General features: G+C 41.1%; 1 protein-coding gene across 1 annotated transcript; it reads right to left on the bottom strand.

Moving 5' to 3' along the window:
- Positions 1 to 843: 843 nt before the first annotated feature.
- On the bottom strand, positions 844 to 19,647 carry LOC147443807 (uncharacterized). Its single transcript, XM_086528040.1, has 4 exons — positions 19,109 to 19,647; positions 18,844 to 19,007; positions 1,135 to 1,207; positions 844 to 1,051 (listed from the first exon to the last, which is right to left on the bottom strand). Exons 1-4 carry the CDS (start codon positions 19,645 to 19,647, stop codon positions 844 to 846), a joined length of 984 nt encoding a protein of 327 aa, XP_086384166.1.
- Positions 19,648 to 21,985: the final 2,338 nt, after the last annotated feature.

The following is a 21,985-nucleotide window of genomic DNA, read 5'->3' as shown; positions in this document are numbered from 1 at the left end:
CTCTTTAGGAGGTTTTTCCCCCCGTGCATTGTATATATGCCCATCACTCTAGGGCTATCTACCTATCCATTGCACACTTAGTAATACACTCTCTATTGTGTGCCTTGAGCTTCCTTCGTCTTCTCCAAGCTGTGTGCGTTTCTTTGCAACCCCAATTCCAACATTGATCTCCATTCATTTCCATACACATGCAACTACCAAAGGGAAGCTCTCTCTCTAATTGCAATTGCCTAGAAGGCTTGTACCGTTCCACCAGTTTGTTATCCACTTGCAGTCATGCAGGCTAACGAAGCACTCTAGTTCAATTTTGGGTAGCCCTCCCTCCCCCTTTCTTCAAAGGGATAACATGTGTTATTATTCTTTATGCATCCAATTCAAGGTAGTGAGAACCATATCTTAGGATTTATAATGTGCAATAAGGTTTTACATGGTGTATGGTATCAACCTAAATCAAATTGACTTGGTGCGACAACAGAAACTGCATAGAGAATTGAATGAACATAACAACTATAGAACATAAACTTAAAAAGGTTGCACGCTTGAGAGAGAGAGAGAGAGAGAGAGAGAGAGAGAGAGAGAGAGAGAGAGAGAAAGAGAGAGAGGGATGGAGGGAGGGAGAGGGAAACTAAAAGAAAAACAACAATCCACTTCCATTATTATAAGTAGTCTTTTCAAACATAACTTAATATTCGTCTCTAAAGAAAAAGTTCTTTGAAAGTTTCTAACTTATAACTAACAAAACAGTTGCAATTTCAAAACGACAACCTTTGGGATGTTGTATTTGGTACTCGTAGAACCCATGGGCCAACACAACAAATGCTCCTACCAAAACGACGACGGCCCTCATGTAGGATGTATGATCCTCCAATTTTCAAACCTATCCCTATAAGAGTATTCTGCATTGGCCGGCAAGCGATCTCTAAGCTCTCGAACCCGTATGCAAGTTGAACCTGCATTATGATTCAAAGCTACACTGATGTGAAAGTATCCTTGCTGTTCGCCAAAAAACTCATGCACTTCCATTAAAATGTTATCACGATAATAGTGATTCCTGCAAGACAACAGGCTAAGTACAATAAGTTCAATAACCAACCAACATATAAAAAAGCATTGTGCTTCATTGATGTTCCTTACCTAACAACTTCAAAGCTCTCAACAATGTGTACTACATCGTGCATAGTGAGTGGGCCTCTCCAACCAGGTGGATCTACATGAGAAAATTGTCAGTTTGAACACCAACCTAAAAATTTTACCAAGGATATACTTAGATGTTACCATAGATATGAAATGGTGGATGATGAAGCATCCAACTAAATTTAGATGGTCTCCAATGCCTTTTTTTACATGGCATCTACAAATAGAACATTTCAATCCCATCCAAAAAACATCATAACATCAGCTTTTCATGAAAATCAAAGTGCATAGAGAATTGAATCAACATAATCGCTATAGTATGTGAACCATATGTTGGTGCGAACCAAAAGAGCGCACTATTAATACCATTGCTACTCTTAAATTTGTGTCAAAATCTTAGCTCTCGATCACTCACAGACATGCAGTAAGAGCCGCACAAAATATACTCGTTTATGTATACATAAGCCATAAAATTTTAACATTCTTACATAATGATATGAAAAATATCACACATATGTGACAACTTAAAATAGAAGGCAACAGTTAGTTTTGAGATTTTGATGTCTTTTTTGAAAAGAAATAACTCGAAATGCAATACCAATAAACCTTCAAACACTGGAAAATTTTATTCATAATTTACATTGTCCACTCCATGCAAAATGTCAAAACTCTTAGGAAACAAACAAAATAATTAGTGGCTTTGGTGGACTTTCAATTGGCACTATATAATAACTATAATAATGTCCAAATTCCATACAATGATCATTCATCAACGACCCTTTTTGCAAATGAAATCCACAAACTCTATCGTCTTTACATCCTTTGTGGATACACATCATAACAGGGGCCAAATGGTCCCTAATTTTCAAATCAAGGGTTTCATAGGAGGAAGTTTGTTGTTTGCAAAAAGAAAACAAACTTGAGGCATGTGCATATTAATCAATACAATAAAATGTCTAGTGAAGTGTTTTGATGTGCATGACCCCAGTCTAAAGTTGTCTACAATGGTAATTACGTCAAACTAATAATGGGGTCTAGAAAGTGCCTCCCAATTATTTGAGAGTGCAAAAAGTGAACTAAATCTAAAGGAGCAAGACAATTTCTACTTGTAAACCTAAAGATAACTTTCACAATGAAATTTAAGTAGTGGAAAAGTATCCTGGAATTTATCGAGCTTCCAAGTATTTCATTTCAACCTTTGAAGCTCACATATCTAAACATAGTTGTAGTGACAACTGGAACCTCTTTCCTAAAGACTTGCTACCTTATGTCCCCAAGCCACAAAGGTAGTACTTCATATCTACTTTCGACACCCCTACTAGCGCTACTTTTTAAAAAATCAATAATTCTGATATCCCCCTTAAAAAAAAACGAAACAGCTTAGTCTCTCCTCTTGAGCGCTTCCCAGCCTCGCTTGAAGCCTTTGCATCTCTGCCATCATCCTCTGCCCATTGACTACTAGCAGCCCTCGCTACCTCTGCTACACTGTCCGTACATGCTTGCTACTTTGCCCGTTGGGGCTCCTTGCCACCACCTGGTTCGCTACCTTCCTATGCCCATGTTATTGCCTCCACCTGCTCCCCCATCGTTACTCGGTGCATGCCTCTGCAAAAGTGTTGGATCTGTTTGTCATCCAGATGAGTCCTTGCTCTATGCCATAAATGGTCATATGTTGCTGTGCTGCTGCCAGAATCTGGATCAACCCCTGCTCTGTGCATCCCTTCCCTCTTTCAGGCCCAAATCCACGTTGCACAGGAAGCACTGCATGCAAACTAATAGAGAGAGAGAGAGAGAGAGAGAGAGAGAGAGAGAGAGAGAGAGAGAGAGAGAGAGAGAGAGAGAGAGAGAGAGAGAGAGAAGCCACCTGGGCCGGTCACAATAGAACGAGAGAGAAAGAACGGCAGCTGGACTCCCCCTAACTCCACGGCTCCAACCAAGAAAGAGAGAGAGAGGGAGAATCTGTCCAAGATTCTCTTCATTTTCTTTTTTGAAATGTGTTCGACCTACTATTTTGACACAAATATCATCTCAACCAAGGTCTCAAAACTTAATTCAAGTATACTCTATGGCTTCATGCAATGTAGATCAAGCAACACACGCATAAAATCAAACAAAACAACATGCTCATTAATTTACCCTGCCAACGTAGTTCAAAGCAAGGTATGCTTTAGTACATCAAGACAGTGAATCCAATTAGCACACATAAGTACGTGCTTCAATTATTTCTAGTAGCAAGGTTGAATGTTGCTATATGGCACGGGCATTAGGAGCTTGAGCCATCTTTGTCATCAACACATTCAATCAAGTCAGGTGACCTTGAGCCGTGTCACCTCTCCTTCTAGAGCAAGGAGCTAGTCCTTAAGTGCATCAATATGGATATGGATTTCCCTATTGGGCATGTTTGAGTTTTGCATTGATTCAAATTGTTTCTCCATGCGCACCGGCATGTTGAATTTGTTCTCTTTACGTGGGTCATTCCGTCATTGCAGCGTTGTGCACATAAATGCACCTCATTGCGAAGGTCTAAAATTCGTTGGCCATTGGCTTGCCGAGCCACCTCCGAGCCACCTCCAAAAGTCCTTCCAACTTTCTTTCAAAGTCCAACTGCCTGGACTCACTACGGGCAAAGAAGTCCCATAATGCAACCATGAGTTGGTCGTTCCCATCATTTACCACATGATCAAGAGAAGAGGATTCCACACATTGAGCACTTCTCTTTGCCACTCGAACATTGGCAAAACTTGGAGGAGTGAACTCAATACCATCAGATTCGGTCTCAACAATGGCATTATTATTAGTGTTTTTCATAGTTGTACTATTAAAAAGTACATCACAATGCATATAAAGCTGAATTATGTGTTAACTACCACAAAGGAGGAAATCACTTGTACAATATTACAAACATAACATCTTATCTTACCAAAAAAACATAATCTACACAAAGCATAAGAGGTGTAACTTCAGGAAAAGGCCTAAAGAGACTTTAGAGTTTTTTTCACACTTCCTAGTAACATGCATGATTTTTCTCTCTTCCTTATCACCTCTCTCTCTCTCTCTCTCTCTCTCTCTCTCTCTCTCTCTCTCTCTCCATAGCAACCTATCCTCTCACAAACGTGAGGATTGTTGTGCTCGAACAAAAATCTCTAAGATATGAATCTAATATCTTGGATCCCTCGAACTCAAATTGCAAGTTAAAAACTCTATTGCATAGGATTAGAAAAGTCAATAAACATCAAGACATTCAGAAATGTATCCGGATATTCAAAGAACATTTCTTAAAATGGATCACAAACATGGCAAAGCTATTGTTGAAATGTTTGTCATAGAAACAAACTCATTCAAGGGTACTAATGTGCCACAAATGATCTAAGGGGAAATATCAATGTAGCTCGCTTCATCATGCAATTAGAAATTGGCTCGGAGTTTCTCCATTCCCAAATTAAGGACTTTTTTCCATCCCAAGGTGATTATCTCCTGGATTAACAAATGAAAGTAGTGAAAAAGGGAGACTTTTTCTGAAATAATACAATCCAACAATTTACACTGAGGGCGAGCTTTTTGAAATGGGGCCTTGTTGGACGGGAAAGACTCACACACCCATGAAGTGCATGCAAACACTACCTAGATCAACATAATGTCATTCGAGGACATAGATGACACGATAGGCACATGGAGGAAATCTCTTAAGCTTGTCAGGCTGAGACCATCCTACACATACAACACTCTGGAAGGCCAACTAAACCACAATCAAGAACCTCACTGCCCTCAACTACACCACCTAGCCACATACACACATACGGAAGGTAACTCACCTAATCATGCCAGAATCATACGAAACTGAAGGAACACCATCCCCTCACTAGGATACACCTGTCGATACACCTGTCCCTAAGCTTCTACACTCAAAACCCTCACTCTAAACCCATCTGTGGAAAACGCGTAGGATGACAGAACAGAATTTTGAAAGTGCCTGAAACTGAAATTTATGAGTACCGATGCGTAGCTTATGTCGCCACGATTCTATAGACTACTAGCACGCAGAAAACAAACATCGTTTGATACACTTACGGCCACAAATAGCTCGTAGATGCGTCGGCGTGTGCGCTTCGTCTCGCGTGGAATGCTTGGCGTTGTCGCGTAGCTCTCCTCGAGCCTACAACAATGGTGCAGTCGGATCTCCAATGTGTTGAGCGAGCCGGGCGTAGCAAGAGGATGAAGCTCACACTCGCTCTCTTTCTCTCTCACACACAGTAGACGGCAGCGCTAAAAGTTTGATTATGAAAAAGTCTTTTTTACAAAATGACCTAGGTACCTTATATACTAAGGCTACCTTAGGTTTAACCAAAAATGGGGTTGAAAGGGTCAAATGGCTTTGTATTTACAATCTGGAAGTGCCATTGCACCCCGGCTTCTGAAACTAGAATAACTACTCATTACAAATGACGTTTATATCCATAATCCGCAGCATTTCATAACTCGCAAAAGATAAGACTTTGGTACGAAACTTGAGTTATGTTGTGTTGTTGACCCAACGGTCAACATTCCCCCCTTCCGCGTTCATGTCGTCCCCGACATGACCTGATTGTCGATGGCGATGTGGTCTTTGCTGTCGTTTTGTTGTTGGAAAGAAAGCAAAGACTATAGCCTTTGCATTAGCTTGTCTTGTTCGTCCAATCCGATGTACATAGTCTTCACATGATTCAGGAAAATCATAATTGATGACAAACTTTATGTCTTTTACATCCACGCTCCGAGCTGCAGCATCTGTTTCTGTCATTATAGGTCTAGTGCCAGATCTAAATTAAAAAAGAACCCAATGTCGTTGAACTTGACTCTTATCATCATGGATAGAGAAAGCTCCATCCATCACTTGCTCCAACAAATCTGTGAATTCGGAGTATTTGTGATTCTCAGAAACAACTTCTACAATCTGTAGAATTGAGTGATTGGCTTTCTGTTCTTGTGAGTCAATGACAATTTTGTAAGGATTTTGTAGAAATTGTATGGCTAAACCCTTACAAAGATCCTCTGATTACTTTTAGAGATCCTTTGATTACTCTTATGTCTGCGCTTCTTCATTGGGGACTTCTTTGTTCCTGTGCAATCATGTTGCTAGTGTTGTCTGCAGCTTTGTCATTGTAGGCCATTCTTCGACTCGCCATTGAGGAGAAGTATGCTATGATCTGAAATTGGTGCTCCAATTCATTTGTCAATTGATTTGAGTAGAATTTCCTTATTGTTGATGTAGAAGGAATATGTACAAGAGGATGGTGATAGGTGTCTTTAGATTAGGGTCTTAAACCTGGATGACCAAAGGGAAAAAACCCGGTGGGAAAAAAATGCCTTTGGTATACGCTCTTATTGGAGTCGAGCAGTTGAACGTGAAGTACATGTTCATGAAAGGTGAGTGCTTGGGTGAAACACGGAAAGAGTGCCTGATGCAAGTGCCAATTATGGGACAGTCTATATGCATATGAGAAATTTGTCAACAAAAGCATGCAATGTGAAAGAAGGAGATGATGGGTGTTTCGAGGAATAAATGTAGCACGTGTGACATCAAAAGATGTCTCAATAGCTTCCACCTTTCCAAGAAGGGTTTTCGATGTAGAAGTTTCTCCACTCGTATCTCACTGTGCTCAGTACGTGAGTGTTTTTTGGACCTTCTTCTTCACTTCACCAGACTTAAGTACTTAGACTTCGACTCTTTTGCTCACCTATACCAGCATGAGTGACACAACGTAAATATGCTCAACTCTTTTAGCTTGAGCAGTACCTAGAATAGCTAAGACGCTTAGACCACAGAGAATATTAGTTGAAGCTTTGGGACTAACACCTCACTCATTTTGTGGCTTAGCTACTCGACTCTGACTTGTATGACTTGTCGATTGCATGTTGTCACTGCTTTGTGACAAGTTCTTCGGCTGTTGTAGTGGATGCTGAGACATACTTCGTGAAGTTTCATCGTTTCCCTGTATCTTCTTCTCTTTGTAGTGCTCAGGCCTCTTTTCAGTCTTTTCTTCATGTGGATTATGGAATTTTTTATTTTTTTCTTAATAATAAACAAAGAAAATCTTAAAACAACTCAACAAAAGAAAAATCATTCAAATAGAAATCTAAATGCTATGTACACTATACACATGTCCCTAGGGGCTCATATATGGATTTTGTCCCCATACTCCTCTGTAACACTACTGTGAGGGCATATACTCTAAATTTCGTCAAAAAATTATCACAATAAAACGCAAAAATTCAATGCATCTCACAAAACATTGCCCTCTAATAGTCATAATGTTAGGTCCGCATTCAGGATGCCTCCCCCTTCCTATTTGGAGTCATCCGTTACGACAGGGTATTGCAAAGGGTATGTGTTGTGCTTGGGCAATTAAAAGTTGTGCCTATGCAAGCCTTGTAATGTAGCCCTATTATGCATACACAGTCAATGCATGGAAAAGATTTATGTTGTGCAAGATGTGGGTATAAGCAATTTGCTTATTGGCATTTGTTGGCGAGGCTTCCTATTCTACGCAATGTAATGGTCTTTGAAGCTCCTGTATCGTTGCTTGATTGAAGCGACTTGCTCTCTTCTAACTGTACTCTAAACGTAGGAAGAATTGTAAGAATTCAAGTGGCGATGCACTGAAAGCAATTTTGTTGTTCTTCTTTGGGACCCATTCTTTGCGATTATTGGCTGTTTTGTTGCTGACGCTCGTTTGGGAACCCATACTTGCCCGTGCTTTGTTTGTGTTTGAAGAGACTTCTTTGGGATCCACCTTTTTGTTGTGTGACTCGACAGTGGTCTTTGCTTCAGCTCTTGTACGCTTGGTTGAGGACGGGATTTAGGCTTTGAAAGTTGATACTGTGGTTGTTTTGGAATCCAAATGAATTCCTGACTTTTTTGTGCTTGAATCAACTTCTTTGGAGCCCAAACCTGAGTTGTGAAAGCTTGCAACTTCGTGATATTCTTACCCGTTCGTGCACACTTTCCTTGTTTTTGTTTTGGTGTTGGATCTTGTGATTTGTCATTAGAGATCTTTGTTTTCTTGATCCATATCTGTTTTTGGCCAATTTGGCTTTTTGGTATCCATATTTGTTGAGCTTTTTGGCTTTGACTTGTTGTCCTGTTCTTTTGACCTGTCATGGTTGTTGCTGAAGGGGTTGGTGATAGTGATGGCCTGAGTTGATGATAGGGGATGTCATAAGATTCATCACTATCGCTACTATCCTCAGCAAGGTTGACTTCTTGTACTTTCCCTTGATTTTTTGGCTGGTAGTGGAAAGTTACTATTTGTTTCCTCGTGGGTGGTAGTTTCTTGGAGGACTTTTCTAGCCCATTGATTAGAGCATTGTTAGCTCATTGCTTTGGTCGTATTCCTCCTAGCTGAGTCTTTGCATCCTTATTAGGAGCCATGTATGAGGATGCTTGTGGTGGCTGTGTCTTCACCGAGGACTTTGGAATCCACTTTTGATGCACTTTATTCGTGTAGCAATGACATTGATTCCCGGGTCGTTGATCTTCTTGAAGTTCGAAGTGTTCTACAGAGTCATAGAACTCGTCGTCTTCTTCATCTTTTGATTCTCCACATTTCTTTGTTTGCTCCTTATGTTGAGAGCTTGTTGATGTCTGGTTCTCTTCGTTTTCCTGGATTAGACTCACTGCAAAATAAGGAACGACATCATATCCATTTTCATCACAAAACTTTGTTGTGGGAGCATCCTCCACGACGCACATGTCCAGAGTAGCCAAGATGTGTTCCCATCCAAAAGGCTCTAACTCTTCTTCAGGAAATGGTTCTAGGATATAGTCCTTATCCTCTATAACCCGCTCTAGGATACATTCCTCATGTTTCAAGCTACCACATTGTGAAGCTCCACACATCCACAGTTCTTTAGGCTTACCTAACCAAGCCGAAAGTTCTGATCCTGCTACTGTGGCGGAATCAAACTCCTCAACTGGTGTTCTCGTCACATCCCTATAGCTATGGTCCCTCAAGTTTATCTTTGTTATGGTTTCCATATGTCTCAGGTATATATGGTCATAACCCCAATCTTGGACCATTTTCAACTGTCGCATGAATGGTCTTCCCAGAATGATGTCATAGTTGTTCTTCTTGCCAAAGTCAAAAACAGCAAAAGTGTGTTCATATTCAATGCCACAAGAAGTAACAAGTACTTTTTCTAGCAGTCCTAGGGGCTTTTCCTTATGTCCGTCTGCAAGCTGCAGGGTCATTCGTGTGGATATCAAGGCAGGTTGTCCCCATTTTTTCCAAACCTCTTTGGTTGCAATGGCCACACCAGCTCCACTGTCAAGGATTGCCATGGTTTTTACACCATTGAATTCCACAGGAAGGGTGGTGTTTCCATGTTCTCTCTCGTAATACTCGCCTACCTTGTTTAATGGCACTGGCCTAGTATTTAGTTGAGGCATTTCAAGCTCTTTGATGCCTTCCTCGATTTGAGTCATTGGGGTTTTTACACCAAATTTCTCTAAACATTTACCCACATTAGCCCACAGGTTTGGTCTTATTCTGAGCAACTCGGCTAACATTATTGTACAAGTGACTGGGGTAGATAGAATATCTACTAGCCCCTTTGAATCGATGGCCTTGTTGGGAGACAATCTCTGTGATGGGACTGCAACCACATCTGACTTGGTCTCGTACTCTCCCATGTAGGACGGTAGTGTTCTTAGCGAATGGGGTTGACTATCCATAGATTGTACAGATCCTTTGTCGCCCCAACACGATTGCACGTCTAGATTCATTTGAGATCTAGTCTGAAATTCCTCTATTGGTGGTAGAAACACTCCTTGTTCATCACCAGTCTTGTCTACTCGTCTTCTTAGGTCATCGGCTTCACTGGCCTCTCTGACTTGTTTCCACAATTCGTCAAGACCATTTATCTCTTTACAATCCTCAGGTATAGCTTGGTGAAATCCCTCGGAAGAGTTATCCGTGGAATTCAGTACTATCCTTGGTTCTAGTGCTGGGTCTTTGAGGTTTGGTCTGTGCTTATGACTAGAATCTGGCTCTTTTAGTTCCTGGTTTGGTGGGATTACGTGTGTAGGCATGACACAGATCACATCCTCAGGTTTTGCAACTGGTGGTTCTAGTAAAGCTTGGGCTGTTTGAATCATTTTCTTGCACATTTCAAATTTTTGCTTTTCTAGTTCCGCATAGGGATATGTCATCCACCTGTGTTCTTGGGTTTGGTTGTTTTTGAGCCTCACATCATAGGCTTTCAAGAGGGCATCTAATGACTCATTAACCTTCTCTGCCAACACAGATTCTCCTGAACTAGCACTTCTCGGTTTCTCATCCGTGGATGGTTCTTCTAGAGGTTTAACCATTTGTGTAAGAGAAGGTGCCTCCTTTTCCTCATGTTGTTTTATCTTCTCCTCAGCTTCGGTAAGCTTCTCAACTAGGGATTTTTGCTCTCGTTCCCTGCATGCTTTCATCCTAGTCTTTCTAGCTTTCCAACTATTTTGTTTGCTCTTGGTTTTCTGACTAGGTGCGTCTGTCTTTGGTCCATCATCTATCTTTGGACTCATGTTACTTTCCGTGTTCTTTGTCTCTGGATTCTCATCAGCTTTCTTTTGAGCTTGTGCTCTCGTAACTACTTGAACTGGTACAACATTTTCATTTTCTGAGCTACTAGGTAGCTGAACAATCCCTGATATATTTGTCGTGATTTTCCTGATTTGGTTTGGTTTTTTCGGCCAATCGGGGATCAAGTGAGTGATGCCACACTCAAGACAATAGGCATTTACTTCAGTGATCTCCGTATGAGGACATTGTTTGACCAAGTGGTTGTCACGACTTTTGTGACAATCTGTCTCTGGTTGAGGAGATTCTTTTAGCATTTCCTCTTGGCTATAAGCAAGCTTTGACCTAGATAAGCCGCTATTTGCAATGAATCGCAATGTCCTTTCGTCCATTTCATACCTTCTTTCTTTTGATTGAAACCCAGGAGGTGGAGGTTGTACCGGCCTCCCCACTCCATGTATTTCTCTCACATTTTGTTGCTCCGAAGGGTAGTACTCACTTTGGTTGCTATACCACATTGTAGCTGGTACTAGCGTTGGTTTATTTGATGCTTCCATCATTGGCATGTATCTCATGTCTACCTGCATTCTAGCACCTGGCAGCAGAGGTTGTTGTCCTAAGACAAGCTGTGGCCTTAAAACTCCTACTGGTCTTGGCGCATTCTCCGTAATGTATCTAGGTGGAGTAGGTGCTTTTGGAACAGGTTGTACATACCTCTCCCTAGCATTTTCCATGCTATAATAGCACTTTTCCCCCCGTATGGTTCGTCCATTTTCTCTCAATTTCACACCACTTCGGCTCTCCCGAATCAGACCTTACAAGAGGAATCAACCTCTTGACCAAGTCGTCGATAAGCTTTTCTTGATCAATAGAGACAAGCTGTGGCCTTAAAACTCCTATTGTTCTTGGCGCATTCTCCGTAATGTATCTAGGTGGAGTAGGTGCTTCTAGAACAGGTTGTACATACCTATCCCTAGCATTTTCCATGCTATAATAGAACTTTTCCCCCGTATGGTTCGTCCATTTTCTCTCAATTTCACACCACTTCGGCTCTCCCGAATCAGACCTTACAAGAGGAATCAACCTCTTGACCAAGTCGTCGATAAGCTTTTCTTGATCAATAGAGACAAGCTGTGGCCTTAAAACTCCTATTGTTCTTGGCGCATTCTCCGTAATGTATCTAGGTGGAGTAGGTGCTTCTAGAACAGGTTGTACATACCTATCCCTAGCATTTTCCATGCTATAATAGAACTTTCCCCCCGTATGGTTCGTCCATTTTCTCTCAATTTCACACCACTTCGGCTCTCCCGAATCAGACCTTACAAGAGGAATCAACCTCTTGACCAAGTCGTCGATAAGCTTTTCTTGATCAATAGGTGCCATTGGCTTGGCAATGGACTCACTTATCTGTGAAACACTGTGCTAAGAGGATGTGTCATCTCCTTGACTCTTTAAGTCCTTTTCTTTGTATGCCTCACAGTTATCCACTAGATAAAGAGCTTCTTTGATCAACTCGTTTAGCGTCATCCTCCTTATCATATGCAGATCCTTCTAAAGGCCCGCATGTCCCATTCCCTGGATAAAGATCAGCATCAGTCGTGCTTGCGTAGGTAATTCCGCTCTCGGACAGAGCTTAACATATCTCTTGAGCTGTAATGATGCTTTGCGTACTGATTCATCCTCTTTCTGTTTGAATTTATGGATTTGCGAGACCGTGTTGTGAGCAATGCCTTTTGGTGAGAATTCTTGAATAAACTCCTCAAACAGCTCATCTAGGGTCTCAAAATCCCATTTTTCCACCGAGTCGAACCATGTAGCTGCATCATCTTCTAGAGTCAATCCAAATCCCGCAAACTGTGTCGCAAAATCTGAAACTTCCTCTGCTCTAATCACTCTTCTAAAAGCCGTTACGCGATCTCTCGGATCTTTATCTCCGGAGTATTTTATGTTTACCCATTTCTGGACTTGGGATGGTCTAACTCGTCGATTGTCTACAAGTCTAACCAGAGACTCTCCCAATCCTTCTCTCGTTATCGCTCTTGAAGGGAATCCTGGTGGCTCTCTTCTTGGAATTCCTATAGGAATGCTCGTGTTTGGTGGAGGCATTTGTGGTCCTTCATTGACCAAATATCCACCTCGTTCTAGTACAGTCTGTGGATTTGTGCTTTCTACAACTTTGTATTCTCGTCCATACTTGTCGACAACTATAGATCTCCATTGACAGTCGACTCCGTATGTGTAGACATATAAGAACTTGTAATCCGTTATCTCTTCTAGGTATGGATCTGAGAACCTATAAAGATTGACCTCATTGTTGTCAATGTATCTATATAATCCTTCACTCTCATGACCAATCATCCAAACTCTCTCAACAAGATGGATCTTTATCAATTGCAAGTTTGGAAGATCCATTGTGGGAGGATATTCCTCTATCGTCGGGATCTCCAAGCTTGTGTAAGCTGCGTTTGAATCTAGGGTAGACATGATTTCTGGGCTTAAGATCTTTTGCTTGGTTCAAGTAGACTTAGTCCACTGTGTTCAAGTGCTTTGGTTAGGGAAAAGTCAAAACTATGTCCAAAACCGCAACCGTTTCGTCACAATTCTCGCAAATTGTCGCTTTTAGACACCCCTAACTTGCGGATGAATTTTGAGGCCTGAAACGATGTTTTTTTCAAAGTTGAACTAAATGGTTGCCGTAAGTTCACGTTGAACTAAATGGTTGCCGTAGTTGAACTAAATTTAGTTCAAGTTTTGCTCTAAGATCTGTAGAGCCACTCTCAGGCTACGTTTTGATATAAAAACTTTTCCGATCGATACCGTTTGTGAAAGTTATGGCCAAAACAGTGAAATGCAGTTTAGACTGGTCAAAATGAGTCCAAATTCAATTTTGAAAAAAGATTTGGGATCTCTGTGACACTGTGAACACTTCTGTGTGGTCAAAATTACAGTTGGACCCTAAAACTGGCCTAGAGACATCCTATGCGTAGGATGTCTTTTTGCTCAGAATTTAACAAAATTTGGTCCAGAGACTCTCCTTAAGTCCAGCAACACAATGGTATGCTTAGATTTTAATTTTGACCTAAAAATGGCCTTGAGACATTCTACGCGTAGGATGTCTTTTTGCTCAGAATGACTTGAAATTTTCACCCCAGCTTCTCCTTGATGTGCTGATCACAGTGGTGTGCTCATAAGTTGGTTCGGAGTCCTAAATCAAGCTGGAGACATCATACACATAGGATGTCTTTTTGCTCTGTTTCAGCTCAAACTTGCAATGTAGCTTCCCCTTGATGTGCTCAACTCACAGCTATTTTTACTTTTTGATTCTGACACCTATAGGTTGGTCAAATGCTCAAGAATCTGTTCCAAAATCCTGATGTCTGTTCTGATGAATTCCTAAGTCAAATCAACTCCAAATTGGACCAAATTTGACTAGGAGGCTTGCCTAAGGCTATACAGCACCCTGCTATGTCCACAGTTTGAATTTGGCCTCTAAATTATGCCTTAGACATCCTCCGCGTAGGATGTCTAACTGCTCAGAATTGCCCCAAATTTGAACCACAGACTCTCCTTAAGGTGCTGATCACAGTGGTATGCTCAAAATTAAGTTTGGAGTGCAAAATCACACATATGACATCCTACGCGTAGGATGTCTTTTTGGCCTGTTTGACCCTAGACTTGTCCCACATCTTCCCCTTGATGTCAGTAACCCAGTGGTATGCTTCCCCTTGATGTCAGTAACCCAGTGGTATGCTTAGATTTGAGTTTGGATTTCAAAAGTCCCAAATTTTAGCTGTTCTTGCCTTTTTCAGTCAAAAATGCTAAAGTCTGTTCAATCTTCCCTTTCACTGACCCAAATGAGATGAAATTTATCACATGCACTCAATACAACATTTAGAACATGCCTATGGAGTCATCCTATGGTTTGGTCTCAAAAATTATGCCTTGGCACAATTTGGGTAGGATGTCTGGCAATTTCAGTCTATCTGGCCTTATACTGTCAAGATATGGTCAAGTTCCCCTTTCCAGGTGAAAATAGGGTAAAACCTATCTTCTGAACACACTGGTCAACTCAGAATTTCAAAAAAGTGCCCAAATCACCCTGTAGACATCCTACGCGTAGGATGTCTTTTGCTTATTTTTTCAGATTGAAGTGTCCCTGATGCTTCCTTATGCTCTCAGCAAGTGCAAGTATGCTTCACAATTCCAAAAACATGCAAAAAACACTCAATTTAAGCCTTTTTTGAAATTTTACGTTTTCTGACTCCGTCTTTGGTCTTTTGGGTGTCAAGAGTTGGTCAAAACTCTAGTTTCAATGTATACTTAGGGTAAACCCCCCCTTCTGAACACACTGGTGCAGTCAGAATTTTCAAATTTGGTCTTCAAAACCCCCTTGAGACATCCAATGCGTAGGATGTCTATGTTTACAGAATTGCAGGTTTTCTTTACAGAACCCTTGCAAATGCTCTTTTATATGCACAGCATCAGTCAGTCATACAAAAATATCCACAAAAGCTTGTTTAATGCATTTTTATCCTCAAAAGCACACTTTTCCGTGATTTCAAATGCAATCAAGCACTTTAGCAAATAATTCAATGCCGAATAGCTCTAGATCAGAATCGGATCACTTACCTAAAGCTACTCCTACAAATCATATGGGGTTTTGCATCTATGAGTAGAAAAACACTTCAATGCCACACACGGACTAGTAAACGCTTTTATCACCTCACAAATCACTCGACCACCAACAACTACTCTAATCCACAGATCTTAACTAAACCTATCTAGTCGCAGACCCTCGGCAAGACACACGCTTCCTGGCTATCCACTTGATCACGGAATTTCCTCTTCCGGATCCACTTAAGAAAAAAGCTTTCTTTAGCCGAAACGAAATCAAGCAACCATCACATGAGTGTTAGTAGGAAACCTACTTAGGTCCTTGTGTCCTTGGCAGCGGCGCCAATGTTGGACGGGAGAGACTCACACACCCATGAAGTGCATGCAAACACTACCTAGATCAACATAATGTCAATCGAATGTCAATCGAGGACACAAATGACACGATAGGCACACGGAGGAAATCTCTTAAGCTTGTCAGGCTGAGACCATCCTACACATACAACACTCTGGAAGGCCAACTAAACCACAATCAAGAATCTCACTGCCCTCTACTACACCACCTAGCCACATACACACATACGGAAGGTAACTCACCTAATCGTGCCAGAATCATACGAAACTGAAGGAACACCATCCCCTCACTAGGATACACCTGTCCCTAAGCTTCGACACTCAAAACCCTCACTCTAAACCCATCTGCGGAAAACGCGTAGGATGACAGAACAGAATTTTGAAAGTTTCCGAAACTGAAATTTATGAGTATCTATGCGTAGCTTATGTCGCCACGATTCTATAGACTACTAGTACGCAGAAAACAGACATCGTTTGATACACTTACGACCACAAATAGCTCATAGATGCGTCGACGTGTGCGCTTCGTCTCGCGTGGAATGCTTGGCGTTGTCGCGTAGCTCTCCTCGAGCCTACAGAAATGGTGTAGTCGGATCTCCAATGTGTTGAGCGAGCTGGGCGTAGCCAGAGGATGAAGCTCACACTCACTCTCTTTCTCTCTCACACAGAGTATACGGCAGCGCTAAAAGTTTGATTATGAAAAAGTCTTTTTTACAAAATGACATAGGTACCTTATATACTAAGGCTACCTTAGGTTTAACCAAAAATGGGGTTGAAAGGTCAAATGGCTTTGTATTTACAATCTGGAAGTGCCATTGCACCCCGGCTTCTGAAACTAGAATAACTACTCATTACAAATGACGTTTATATCCATAATCCGCAGCATTTCATAACTCGCAAAAGATAAGACTTTGGTACGAAACTTGAGTTATGTTGTGTTGTTGACCCAGCGGTCAACAGGCTTCTAAACCCAAACCAATGGGTCTACCCTCACAAAATGTTCGTAAAGAGGTACGCACACTACTTGGGGCACCACATTCTTTTGGGAGTGGAGAAGGAAACCAATCAAAATAATACTTGCACTCACCCACTCAAGCAACACACTTTGAGAACCCTTACTCTATGTACACTTTGGACACTTGACACCATCAATGATTATGCAACCCAATGCCGTGCATCAAATGTAAATATGCAATTTGTGGAATAGCATTCACCTTCTCCCCATAAGAATACCCATGATACATCCAAATTCCTCCTCTCTCAAGCACTCATAAAAAAATCATGCGCACAAGACCTGCCTCTCAAACACACAAGAGAATCACCTACATCGAACTAACACACTTTGCATAGAGAGCTCATCTCCATTTATGCAAAGCCGTGATAAATAAAATCACCATGAGAGGTAGCCACATGCATATGTAATGAAGCAAAAGAGAGTTGGAGTGATAATTTTCTTTAGACTAATTGAATAAGTGTGGAGAAACAAACCAATGGTAAATTGAGAGTAGAACACTTACTTGATTTCTCGCACACCTTTTAAGGGGTAGACAGACGCTGGCTAACCATCACGAATTGCGACACTTGATTGTTTGAAGATGATTTAATGATCATTAACATAACCATGAGAGAGATCATGATGTATTTACAAGTTATTGAGGTGCTATAATGATTTATTGGGTTGATGGAGTAAAAGATTGTAGAATAGAAAGAGTGGAGGATAGAGTTGTACTTCCTCCAAAGAGGAGGGTTAGGAGGGAGGATGTGAAAGAGGGAGAGTTGGGGGTTTCTCTACTATTGATCAAGAACAACATGAAGTTGAAAATATAGGTGTGTGTCTTTGAGTCTCTCCAAGGGGGGACTATTTATACTTGTGTAGGAGTGGGATTATGCTACACTTAATTAGGGTGAGTGATTAGCCCTAATTAAGTGTCCTTTGACCACTCATTGAATATTGGACATAAAAGGGACTATTTATTCACCAAAAATATCATTTTAGACCGTGAAGGCTCCATAGGGGTGCATAATGTAGGTGGGCCCCACCATGAGGCCCTACGGGTGGCTCCTGCGGGGTATCTCAACTTGTCTGTCTTGGCATTTAGAAAGCATCTTTAGGTTGGTCCCATCACATGCAAGTGACCTTGAACACTCATTGCTCTTCTAGAAGATGAGTAGGGGAAAAATAAGATCTCACCCTCTTGATTTACAGTTCCCTTTTGCTGCGAATCTGACAGATTTACACTATTTTGACCATAACTTTTTACCTGTAGCCCGGAATGACATGCTTCAAAAGGCAAATTTGACCTTCTCAACATGTTTGATATGAATTTGGACTATTCTTCACGCCCATGTACCAAGGAATTTGGTTTGGAAGGTCCACACTAGGCTAGTAAACCTTTTGCTTCCAAGTCTTCTTGTATGAGCCCTTTGCTTGTATGCATCCAAGGGGAATCATTCTTTTTCAAAAGGGTATGATGCTTAAAAAAATAGAGGAGGGCCCAATATTATTTTCTTGTGAAAAGAATATACAATTTGAGTCCTTTTGAAAGGAGAAAAAACTATATGTATATTCTTAAGAGATATTGGGCCACCTATGTAGGGGACATAGAAGACTTGTAGAGATGGACCATAATCTTTGGTAAAGACAAGTGGAGAGTTGATTTTCCATGGTAATTTATCTATATGGGATGGAAGATAGATATATTATTTTTCTACTACTAATTCACAAGAGGTAAGAAAGTTTGGGGGTAGATAGTTGGTTATTGTATGCTTAATTTTATTTACAAAGCAAAAAAGAAAAGGGTGGTAATATAAATATATGACTAAGGTGACATTTTTGGGAAGAGTACAATGTATGTGTCGCCACAAAGGTTAAATGAAGAGGGGGAATTTACTCTAGATAACTTAATAGCGTAGAAAAATATATACACATATGAGGAAGAGGACATTGAGTAGGCTGAAAAATGTTGCAAAAAGATGGTTACCATTTTATGCCATTCAACACGTACCAGTTATTGCAGCTATGTTTGGAACTGCCAAACATGCAAGTTGTTTAGGCAAGTAGATTTGGTAGATCAACTCTGAGAACCTAGAACTATGGAGGTACTCCCAATCTATCTTCGTCTAAGAACAAATGGCAAATTGGTGCCAGAATGCACAACACATAATCGAGGGATGAAAACCCTAGTCCCAACCCGTGTACCTGTAATAACTTCTGCCTTCAAAACTCTAACGTGAAAAGCCTTGCACACCAAGCATGTCCCATTGCATAGACTTGGACTTGGGTCAAGGTTTCGTAGTAGAATTATTGGGGCATTCATCTTTAACTCCGAGCAATGTGTTGGAAATCCACCGCCCATGTTTAACCTATTTAAAAACTACACAAAGTATAAGAATGAATCTTGCATCAAATTTTCCACCACAGAGTCAGCACTAAAGTATTGCACAACATCACCTTTCATTGTAACAGGGCCTTATCATTGAGAATATCAACCTCTGAGTTTTTGGGAGCAAGGATGGTTCGCTCTTTGAAGTATTCTGCATGGCCCACATCTTGATCCAATTTTGAATAAATGCAACCTATCAATACATCTAATGAAGACGAAGAAAGCACCATGTGATGGGGAATCACCATATTTTGTTCATCACCACTTATCAAAGTCCCACTTCCTACATCCATAAGCCATTCTCTATAGGTATAATTTGCAACATCACTGTTATGTGTCAATTTAAGGATCTTCACATGATTACATAAGTGTGATTGACAAAGTGTAGCATCCACAATGTCTGCACGTGCTCCCTTGAACACCACTGGTAAGATTTGCCTAAAATCTCCCCCAAGAAGTAACACTTTTCCATCGAATGGCCTTCTTGAGCACATGATATCTTGCAAAGACCTGTCGAAAGCCTCAAAGGTGTATTGATGCATCATAGGAGCTTCATCCCACACAATCAACTTGCATAGTCTAAGCAGTTCAACAAGCTGACCCTCAATAGGATATTGCATGTGCTACAATTATGGAGCTCCAAGGGTATCTTGAACCTGGAATGTGCAGTGTGTCCATCCCGTAGTAGTAATGCTGAAATCTGAGAAGACACTGTGGCCAATGCAACTCCTCCTTCTCCACGTATGTGACAACAAACAATTGTACAAATACGATTTTCCAGTCCTTGTAGACCCATCTAGGAAAAAAGTAGCCCCACCATCAACAATCAATCGATGCAAAATGTCTCAAAAGCAATCCTTTGATCTTCATTTAGAGTCCACTCCATTGCATGTGACATAGATAGGTCTTGTGTGGTATCAAAGCATTGTTCTTGGAAAAGCAAGTTGTTTTATCATGTGTCACAAAGCACTCATCAAGCAATGGAATTCCAGGATATTCAACTAAACTTCGCCCAAATGTACCAAGAATGGTATGCAAATCTCTCAACACATATCCTTCAGCAATCTGTGCACATCCATCCAAGGACTCATATCTCGACTCTAATATATGCTGATAGTCCTCAGACAAAATCAGATAGATCCATTCTATAGCAACAACAAACCTTTCCTTTCATGCATCCTCCATTTTCTTCTTTCAATGATATGTATTAAATTTAATATCCATCAGCAGATGAATTAGCTATGAAATGACACATTTGGAGTTCAAGACTCTTGTGGGACTTCTTGAAGGTCCCTTAGAATTTTTTGTATATCTTTCAGAACATATTTTCTCATGGATACTCTCTACAATGTCAAGAACAGATTTTTCATGGGTGCATGCATGAAGAAGGGAAGAAAGCCTGAATAGTCCAAGTGTGTAGTCTGTTTTTGTTAGTTTTCTCCCCCAATACGTTAGACAATACGATAGATGGGCTCTCCCAAAACCTTTCCAAAGATTGTAGGTTGGTTCTCCCAATTCACACTGAAATAGTACGCTTAGGGTTCAAGACTCATCGGCTTATTACCATTGTCCATATGACTTTCAAAACATTCCCTCTCATGGGGCCTTCCCATGGTGCTAGAACGTGAGCTTATCATGGCTACATGCATGAAGAAGGAGGGGAAGGGAATCAATCAAAGTTGCCTGCCCCTTTGCAATAGACTGGCTCTTCCAATTCCCTCTCAATTTTTGATAGCTATGTTATCCATGATTAAGAGGAAGAGTCCAATTTATTAACGTGTGGATGTGTCAAGGGGCCTTGCATGTCTCATCCAATATTTCTTTAAACCCAGTCTCTCTCACACGCACAATTGGTGTTCTGCAGGATTCCATGCACAACTGCAACAGAAGCCTAGTATTGTCATCGCAGAAGCCTAATCATCATTCTCTCTCTCTCTTCCATTTTTCTTATACACGCAGCTCGACTCTGGTCTCTCTCTCTCTCTCTCTCTCTCTCTCTCTCTCCGGAGTCTCTCTCACACGCACAATTGTGGCGTTCTTTAGGAGATACTTAAATGATCGTGGGTGTGTGTGTGTGTGTGTGCGTGCACAACTGGAACAGAAGCCTGAAGGTCCTGAGCCTACAGTATGCTCAGTCCCACACATGTAGTGTTACGGACACACACACACACACACACACACACACACACACACATACACACACACACTGCTACGCACAAGTACACATTGCTGTGCTGCCAACATTGTCGACCTGCAAGCCCAGACTGGCCGCTGACAGTATTGTGCACACACACACACACACACATACACACACACACACACACACACACAGAGAGAGAGAGAGAGAGAGAGAGAGAGAGAGAGAGAGAGAGAGAGAGAGAGAGAGAGAGAGAGAGAGAGAGGCATCCGGCTGTGCACGCACACAGGTTGAGGGAGTCATCACACACACATGAGTGCATTGGTCGATAGCGTCTGGACTCTTGCTGCGCACGCACATTGGTTGAGGTCGTCGCAAGGCTCGCTGAGGTCCTCGGAGAGCATTGATGGCGTGGGCTCTTCTTGGAGAAGAAGCAAGAGACTGCGACACATGGCTGCTCTCATTGGGCTCGAAATTTTTAAGCCGCTTTATATAAGTATAGATAATGGAGCTTAAAATTTTCAATGACTGAGAAACCCTCCATGTGTCACACTCTGCTTCAAAGAAAACCTTTAAAACAAGTGAAAGGGTCATGGTGGCTTTCTAAAACAATAAGAAAATGATAAAATCATTAGGTTGAGTTTAACTAGAATTATATAAGATAAAACATTGTTTAGAAATTTTTCTTTTGTTAAGGAACTGACTTTCCTCCTTGCAAAGAAGCAAATCGGAAATAATAGTCGATTATTGAATTTGCAAGATTTTTGAACTAAGTTTTCACATATTTCACCATTTTTCTTCCCTTTACCATGGTTTGCCCA

Source organism: Adiantum capillus-veneris, chromosome 13 (genome assembly GCF_014529385.1).
Source record: "Adiantum capillus-veneris isolate H3 chromosome 13, ASM1452938v2, whole genome shotgun sequence".
Classification (NCBI taxonomy): Eukaryota; Viridiplantae; Streptophyta; class Polypodiopsida; order Polypodiales; family Pteridaceae; genus Adiantum; species Adiantum capillus-veneris.
This window is presented reverse-complemented; position numbering and strand designations above follow the sequence as displayed.